This window comes from Corvus cornix, chromosome Z (genome assembly GCF_000738735.6).
Source record: "Corvus cornix cornix isolate S_Up_H32 chromosome Z, ASM73873v5, whole genome shotgun sequence".
Lineage (NCBI taxonomy): Eukaryota > Metazoa > Chordata > Aves > Passeriformes > Corvidae > Corvus > Corvus cornix.
In genome coordinates, this window is record NC_046357.1 from 47,487,978 (window position 1) to 47,497,007 (window position 9,030).

General features: G+C 38.2%; 1 protein-coding gene and 1 long non-coding RNA gene across 5 annotated transcripts in view; one reads left to right on the top strand and one right to left on the bottom strand.

Moving 5' to 3' along the window:
- Positions 1–9,030, bottom strand: part of SNX24 (sorting nexin 24) — an 89,018-nt gene that overhangs the window by 4,146 nt on the left and 75,842 nt on the right. For all 4 annotated transcript variants that reach the window (XR_005603844.1, XM_039567161.1, XM_039567163.1 and 1 more), the window contains exons 4-6: positions 3,448–3,542; positions 2,292–2,324; positions 1,360–1,424 (exon numbers count right to left, since the gene is read on the bottom strand). Coding sequence is in view for 3 of the 4 variants with exons in the window: in XM_039567161.1 (XP_039423095.1) it covers positions 1,360–1,424; positions 2,292–2,324; positions 3,448–3,542 (193 nt within the window). In the remaining variant the exon portion in view is untranslated. The remainder of the gene's footprint in view (positions 1–1,359; positions 1,425–2,291; positions 2,325–3,447; positions 3,543–9,030) is intronic.
- On the top strand, positions 526–5,858 carry LOC120409628. Its single transcript, XR_002045861.2, has 2 exons — positions 526–2,009; positions 2,566–5,858. It is a non-coding gene; the product is annotated as an uncharacterized LOC120409628 (long non-coding RNA).

Here is a 9,030-nt window from a genome sequence, read left to right on the forward strand (position 1 = left end):
TAAGACTTCAGAGGGTCAATAGTGTTTGGCTGCACTACTAGCTAGAGTGGACACTGCCTGCAAGAGAGACTACTTAATCCTCTCAAAATATGTGCACCTGTCCCTGTGGTTTTGATAAACAGCTTGAAAAAAACAACAGAACCATAGAATAGCTGCAGCTGGAAGAGACGACTGGAGGTGATCTGGTCCAACACCCTCTTCAAGCAGGAGCACCTGCAGGCAGTGACCCAGGACCATGACCAGGCAGCTTCCAAGTGTCTCCAAGAGTGGAGACCCAACACCACTCCGGGTAACCTGTGTCTGGGCCTGGGAAAATTTTCCTGATGTTCTAGTCCTATTACTGGGCATCACTGGAAAGAGATTGGCTTTGTCTTTCTTATGCCCTTCCCTCAAGTATTTATAAAAATCTTGAGAAAATCTCAAGGAAGTACACTCCATTGTCTAGGAAACTACGAGCAAAAATGTATTCTTTCCTAAATTTATTCTTAAAAATTTAATGATTTTCAAGGCAGTGTGAGAATTTGACTTCCACACAGTATTTTATAAAATGAAACAAAATGCCACATTAAAAAAGAATCCTTATGTGCAGCTCAGGGAGAAAATTCTCTCCTGAAAGCATATTACATTTTTTAATAAAATATTTAGTAGAAACAACAAGTTCCAGCAAGTAAAATGACAAAGCCAAGAGGAACACACTTGGAAAATGGTCCTTTTTTCCCTGCACACATTTAATTTAAGACAGGGTAAATTCTCTGAATTATTAATTCAAAGAACTTTTTATATTAAAAAAAAAGTTTATAACAAACTATTTCAAACACTCTTTTGAACTGCATGTTATGAGATGAAGTCTAATGTAAATGTCCTGTGAAATACATCGCTTGCACTTAAAGTGCACTTTTTTTTTTCCCCATAAAGAGCTCCAGAGGTTATAAATGATAAGAAATAATAATAATCCAAATGGAAATACAAACATGCTTGCAGTAGATCGACTGGTGTTCAGGGAAAAAGCACTTACAAAAAAGCACTTACAAAGACTGGGCCTTCAAGTTCAAATCCTTCAGGCAAAACAGCCAAAGGGTCAACAACAAGAAAAGAAAAGCAGTGTTCTTCATCTTTTGATTTGAATTCTCAGTAGGTTTGCCTGAGAGAACAACTGGGGGAGAAAATTCCACTCTTTTATAAATCACCCACCCCGCTTAGTGTTTTAATGGTTTCTTACACAAGAACTATCGTTTTATTGGCAGGTTATTAGATGTTGGACCAGTGTCATTTGACTAGGCCAGTATTAATAATAATGTGGTTTATGCACTGCAGGGTCAGATCAGTAAAGTGCTGTTAACAGATGACATGTTTGATTACCGTTGGCTTTAGGCAAGACATATGGATCCCTTAGGAACAGCAGCACAGGCTGGTGGGACAGTTTGCTGGAAAGGTCAAGAACAGGGATGTCAGTATCAAGGGACAGCAAACAGACTATTCTACAAACTAGCTTTGATAAAGTGAGGTGGTCGAGCTGCCAGGAGCCATGCGGTGTGGCTCTGCACACCAGCGCTGCCCAGAGGGCAGGCTCCATCTCCTGGAAGCAAAGCTCGCTGCTCCTCCGCCATACAGTGAAACCCTCAATGTCAAGCTGGAGTGAAGGGGCTCCATCCAGGAGGAGTGGCTTGCAGCTGGCTCTGAGACCTCCTGCTCCCTGGCACGCAGTGTCATGCAGGCTACAAGACCATCTACAACCAGGCTCCATGTCTACAGGCTCTCCAGGCCACAAAGCAGACTCAAAATGTCACCATGTTCTTACAGCCCCCAGAGCAGTTGCTGTACCCATCATCCGTGGAGAAAAGTCCTTGGAAGCCCCCCCGGCCTGACTCCCACCCTCGGTCGCGGCATGGACAGCCTCCCCCCGCTCTCTTCACTTCGCTCTGTACATACACATTCCAAGTAGTGCAACCTGATGCATATGAAGCTCTATCAAATGCATAAGGAAGAACCCAAACCTCTAATTTATTCTGGTAAGTCTTCTTGCTACAAAAAATATATTCTGCAATATACTTCAGAGCTGGCAGTATTCTGTCAGTTTTGTAAGGAATTTCTCAACACTAGCATAAGGATGTCCAAATCACACTATAAATGGACAGATATAGCATAGCTGATGGTAATATTTAACAAATACATCTAATTTTAATGCTAAACTACTGCTAGTTTGTTAACTGCAAGGAACAAATAAAGTAAATGCCAATAATTAAAGTAGTTTATTAATCAGGTGTCCTATAAAGAGTAGAAATCAAGCTCACCTTGATTCTTCAGATTCTGTTTCATCAAAAGAGCTGCAAGTAAAGTGAGAGAAAACTTTGGTTACAACAAAACTAAGTTTAAAATTAAAACTCCCAAATCTTTTAAGAATCAAGGGAACAATCTTTTGCTGGTCAGTGGCCACATAATGCCACATAAGGAAATGAATGTAGGAGATTGTATCATTTTATAACCACCACTACTTGAAAATGACAGCATCCATTTTACCATAACAGATTAATTTCCATCTCTCTATCTCTCTATCTATCTATGAAGTGTTGGGATACAGTTTCACTGAGGATAATGGCTGATGTGATTAACTGCAAGTGAAAACTACAAGTCTGCTAGCTTCTCAATGACCCTGGACACCGCCCTGGGCCATAGAGACCTCCAAGTATAACAGGTCCTCAAAATTATCTTCAGGTAAACTTGCCTTCTTGCCACTGCAGATCCAAACAGCCTGCCCCGAAGTGGAAAAGGGCCATGTGGCTTTCTGGGGAGCACATCCTGGTAATGCTTCTGGACTGTCAACCACGTCATCTTACACAGCAAAAGAAATTCTCCCTACTAAGCTCACAGCTGCAGAGGGTATCAGAGCTTCCAGTTACCTTGTTTTGGGTATTTCTGTAGTCATTACACTCATCGTACTAAGATTCCCTTCTGCCACTCTAGTTAGGAACCCTTCCCAGGGGACAGGCAATTGGTTCACTGGGGTAATGTCATCGGAAAGGTGGAAGACCTCATTCTTGAACACACAGAGGGAGATCATAAAATGATCACGGAATGAGCTTCTATTTTGTGCAGTTACTATGACCATAAAACACATGCAAAGGCTTTCTATGCAATTTTAGTGAGTGCTTATGAATATCTTACATTTCAGTAGATACTTCAAGATCTACAAGAAAATTGTATTTTTCTCATCTAAGCTCTCCTTTGCTTTCCAAGAATATTACATGAAACTTCCCGTCTTTGAACATGCTGGATTTATTTTACGACCTTTTGGGGATATATAAACATACTTAACATGAACCTAATGCCCATTTATTTTACAGTGTTAGAGTTGGCAGCAAGACCATTTTAAGTCAATGGAATTGCATCAGCACTGAGTGGATATGGGCCTTTTGGCCTCCATATATTTTTCAGTAAATGAGAGCTTACCCACAGCTTTCTGCTTTTGGCAAGGTAGGTACATGACGAACATTCAGAAAATCAAGAAATATCTTAGGGAGCTCTTCATTTTCTAAAATGACTGTCTGTAAAAAAAAAGGCACAATAGAAACCCATATTTTAAAAATATTTTAGATATTGCACACTTCCATTCAAGCTACTAAAACATTTCTCTCTTGCAACACTTTTCAATTCTCCATTTTTTTACACCTATTATGGAATGCCACATTTCAATAGGAAAACCACAGTTCTTGATGAATCACTTACGCTACTTACATTCTTTTTCACCTGCCATCACTGGTGCCAAGCTATATGCCTCTCAAGCAGAGATGTCTGATTCTGGAACTAAGTTACTGGCATGCTCATTTCTGAATAAAGTTTTGTTTATTTAAAATATAAAATAAAACAGCTTCAGCTCAGTGCTTTCATGTTCACCTCACAGCAGACTCCCATCTGGCATATGAGCAGAAGAAGGAAGTCTCCACTTTGTGCAGTTTTATTAATGCACGTCTTGGTAAATGAAAAGAAGGGGAACTCCTTGCTTGGCTTGACAGGTCAGCTTACAACATGCTCCATTGTATCTGCACTATGGCTCCAAATGACAAAGCTCTGACCACACAGCTGCTGCCCAGACTTATCACACACACTTCTTCCACAACCGTGATACAATGGCCACATAATGGCCAGACTACATCCTGTGTTTTTTCCTGGAGATGATTTACAGTTTTCACAAGGCAAAGAAAAACAGTTCATAAATTAAATCAGTGTCTCACCTGAAAGATTAAACCCCTATTTCTTTACTGTTCATACTGATATATATTCTGAAAACGTGTACTTCACAAGAAAAAGGAAGCCACAAGCTCTTTCTCAAAGAGATTTCCTACGTAAAGGCCTGATCTGAAGTGAATGTATGTATGGAAGAAACTTCACTGTATTTAATATTAAATTACCTCCTAGAAGCAAAGCTATCCATGTTCAACCTGTTCACTTTCCCACCCTATGATACAAGAAATAAATATAGAGAAGAAACAAGTCTGGTGATGGAAAGAAACATCAGTCTTACATTCAGAAGGTAACTTACTCCTGTGTGTATATTCTTCTACATTACAGTATCACAAGGGAGACACAATGGTATATAGAGGATAGCAGGATCACAAAAAAAAGTTGGAAGAGACATCTAGAAGTCATCTAGATTTTATAGCAGCTTTTATAGCAAATGGTTTGGTTATTTGTGTTGGGAAAACCTGCTTAATGTTAAAATTACAGAAGATGTGAATGGACTTAAAAGCTTTTGAAAACAAAGATATTTGAGAACTGGATCTTTTTTTATGGTACAAGTCTCAATTCAGAGGCTACACTTTCTCAACAGCTGAGGCCATCACTAAAACGTTTGAAGAAAAGAACAGGGAAAAATGTAGTTGAACTTTTCCGTGGTAGATTTTAAGAGATGTAACAAGCAAGGAGGTCTAAGATGCTGGCAAGTGTTAAGCCTTTCAGTTCACCTCTATATGAAGATGCTGCATTAAAAAATGGCACTTTGCATTCTGCAAAATCAGCACTCTGCTGCTGCAAAATGTATCCCATTCTGCATTCAGGTTATGCACAAAAGAAGGTGTGGAGGGGATGCATATTCAGAGCGTGCGTGAATTGCATAGAAATGTGTATGACTGGCTCAAATAAAACCATCTTGCTAATTATATGCAATGAGGAACTGCAAAAAGTTGTAGAAAGATGTTTAAGGGCATCCAGTGCTTATATGCAACTTCATACTTACAACTCTTGACAGCTTTTTCTAAAACTTGAGCTGCCTGCTGAGGCTACTGAATGGAACAGGGAAGAAGAGAAGGATACACCATTTTATAAAAGGAAAACTAATGACAGCTCTTACAAACCTATTTGCTTCTACTTCCACTCATTTGAGATTAATATCTCCTTCTGTTTTTTTCCCCCAACATGTATCAAGTCAACCCAAGCCCTCCTAATCCTGGCCTGAGCAAACACCTTTCGCCATACAGTTTGTTAGTTTTTAATAACTCTGCTTTGGTGATCACTAAACTTGAAAATGTAGAATTTGCAGAGAAGCAAATGCAATTTTGCACTGCCCTGTATTTGTACACCACCTCTGCTGACTGGAAATTTTGTCATTTCCAGAATTTTATGAAGGCAGGAATGACTGCATTGACCAAAGGAGGATTTTTCAACTGATGTAACGTGACATGGATTTTTAAGCATTAAAAATAAAAATATTAAGCTTACAAGTTAATTATACTAATAGGGGGAAATTATCTTCTGGCTTGACTTTGTTGGCTTTGATTCAATAAGGGGCGAGGACATAATCTTGCCATTTAAAATAGATGGTGGAAACCAAAGGAAAGGAGAAAAAAAAAAAAGCCTGATAACAACAACAATGACCAAACCAAACCAAACCAAACCCAACAAAAACCACACAAACCACCAACCAACACCAAAACAAAACTCCCACAAGCACCGACCAGCCACACCAGCTTAGGTGTGTCTGTCTAAATACATTTCCTAACTCTGCTGGTGGCCCAAAGTGGATGTCTTGAAAAAAATCTAAGCATTCTCAGCTTCCTATTTAAGTTTAAAAAAATACCCTTAAATCATAAATGTTATTATAGTTGGCTTAATTTACCTGGAACAACCCTTAACACAACAGATTTTTTACTTCTGTCTGAAAACTTGTAAGAAATCAGTATTTTGCAAATCTGATGATCTTTAATGATAGGTGTGCAGAAAAGGAACCAGCAGGTAAAAGTTTCTCAACCACTACCTATACACTGTGATGTAATATGCTCAACTGTAGCATTTGTTCAAGTATGACATTGGCTTGTAAGCATGACTAGCTACTTTGTTTGCTCTGTCATCAGAAACTGAAGGATAAATATTTTCAAAGAAATAAAAACTCAAACTTACTTTCTTTGTAATGTGAAATTCTGTTGCATCCAAAATCTGTCAAGATCATAGCAATGAGTTTCAAATATGGGTCCCAGAGTGCTAAGTAGGCCAGTTTAAGAACAAAACCCCCGCATGTGTATTTCCTTCCTAAAGTAATTACAATGCCCTCTTCTCCCAAAACTAAACCAGCTAACACAACCTCTAGCAAGTGATTTGGGAAGTGACTCCAGAAATACATTTTTCAACTCATTGATTTCAGCTGAACTAAAAGTGCCATATTTTCTTGGAAAATTGTAAAGGGTGTTTATCTGTTACTGTCACACTTTAATGAACTACTTTGTGCTTCAGGAGAAAAACCCACAACACAACACAAGGGAAAGTCTGATGTTTACATCAGCAGAAATGTCTTTTTCACTGGAAGGGTGCAATTATTATTATGTAACACATCATAAAATCCCCGATTTTTCTACCTTATCAGTTACATAAAATCATGTTCCCTAAGGATGTAATTGATTAGTTGCACATGTTCTTTCAGTGACATCTGAAATACTTAATTGTCGGTTATCTTTTCTCCTTCAGTAAGTAAAATATAGTCACAAAATTGCAAAGGGACTTGTTCTGCCTTAACCTTAGCTAGATGCCATCATGCAGTGGAAAACAGTGCTAAAATATCACAGGATAATGCTCTCCAACAAGGGAGACATATAAACAGCATAATGATTTCCCACGAGTTTCCTTTTTAGAAAATTGTCACTAAAGCCAGGGTAAATGGTGACATATCTTCACAGAGGACACAGTGAAATCGAACACTGGCATTCTAGTTAGGCCCAAACCTACTCATCAGCCAATTATAACAGTAACTGAACATCTTGCTGAAAACCTGAACAAGACCACTTCGCTAACCTTCAGAGATCATGCCACAGAAATGCATCATCTTCTAGAATTATTATTATTATTATTATTGTTAGTATTATTATTATTATAGCTGGTTTTAATGAAGAAAGATTTAAAAATCAATTTCTTACAGTCATCTATCATACTTTATTGAGGTTGCTGGAAGAGCTGTTGGAAAGAGAGAAAAGTGAGTGGGGAGCTGAGTTACAGGGTTTTTACAGACTTTTCCATTCAATCGGGTTTAGTTTGAAAGGCTGTATTGTTAGGGTGAAAAAGTTCATGACAGTTTTTCCTCTCTTCAGAGGGAAAGATGCTTCACAATACCTAATTCAGTGGTGCAGCTAAAATGGGGGAAAAGAAAATCAATACATTCCAGCTACAGTAAGTAGGCTGGAGTGTCAGTCTCCACTGGGACCAAAATCCACATCTTTTAGAACATTTAGAGTCTATATTCTTCTATTAACCTGCTTTTCCTGAACTTACACAGTCCCATGAAATGATAAAAAGGTTATCAAAAAACACATTAGCTAAAAACCAAGTAGATAAAGGAACCAGACTTCTACAAGTAAGCTTTTCTTTTTTAAAGTAATAGCAGATACAATCATGTTTTATATGATCCATTGCGAAGAACTATAATGAAACTCACTCTCTTGTTCAGTGAGGCTGTTGTTAGAGGTTATTAACTGGGATTAATTCTAAAAAGAATTTCCACTTGTCATTGCTATCAGAAGTATTCACATTTGTGAGAATGGAAGGAGGCTATCAAACATGCTTAAAAACCTGTATAAAGATACAAGAAGCGTGAAAACACGTGTACAACAACACAGAAGTGATGCTCCATAGGGAAGCACCAGCTAGTTAACACTCCCACGCTGTGTATCAAAGGGAAGTCAACAGTAAGAGTGACATCCATGCAGCGGAGCTTGAAAGGGAACAAATAGTGACTATAGGTATTATAAGAGAAAATACATCCAATGAAGATCCAGAAGTTCCAACTGAACTATCTGAAAGATAATGCAAAGTCACAAAAGTTAAAAAAAAGGAGGACAAAGGGGAATTGCACGTATGAACCTCAAGACTGGAGGATACGTCCAGGGAGCTTAAAACTCCCCCGATATCTCATGAGTGACAAATCTATCTATCATAGTAATCTCAAGCTATGCAAAGGATAAATTAGATGAAAGGGGAGGCCAACAGGTTAAACGACTACTGGATCATCACTGAAAATGTGTATGCAGAACTTCATGACAGTGTCTATAACTTACACTGCAAAGCAGTTAACTCATTTTGATTAAAAATACTGCCACATAGGTCTTAAGGTAGAGAGCACTTTAATTAGAAAGCTAGTTAAAAACACAGTTACTGTTCCAATTAATATTTAACTACTAAGTGCAGAGCAGATAGACTTGTAGTTAAGTCTACAAATACAACCCATTTGATGTAAAAAATAAAATATTGAATTTTTTTTTTGGAAAACTGGGAACATAATTTAGTGGGAGCAAACAGTGAACTTTTCTTCAGTGAAACAGGAGACTAGTCCTTGAAAGATTAGAAACAAAGTGCAAGAACAGTTCCTTTGAAAAATAAAAATGAAAGGAAGCGGTCAATATAATTTCCTGAGACACTGCTCAAAGGACTGGAGGTTAAGACAAAGCTGGATGACAAATGAAAAAATCAACAGAGCAAAAGGAAAAGAAGCAGAAGGGCAGGCCAAGTTAATGATATTATAAAAACTTAGCAGGAACAAGAAAGGCTTTTAAAAAT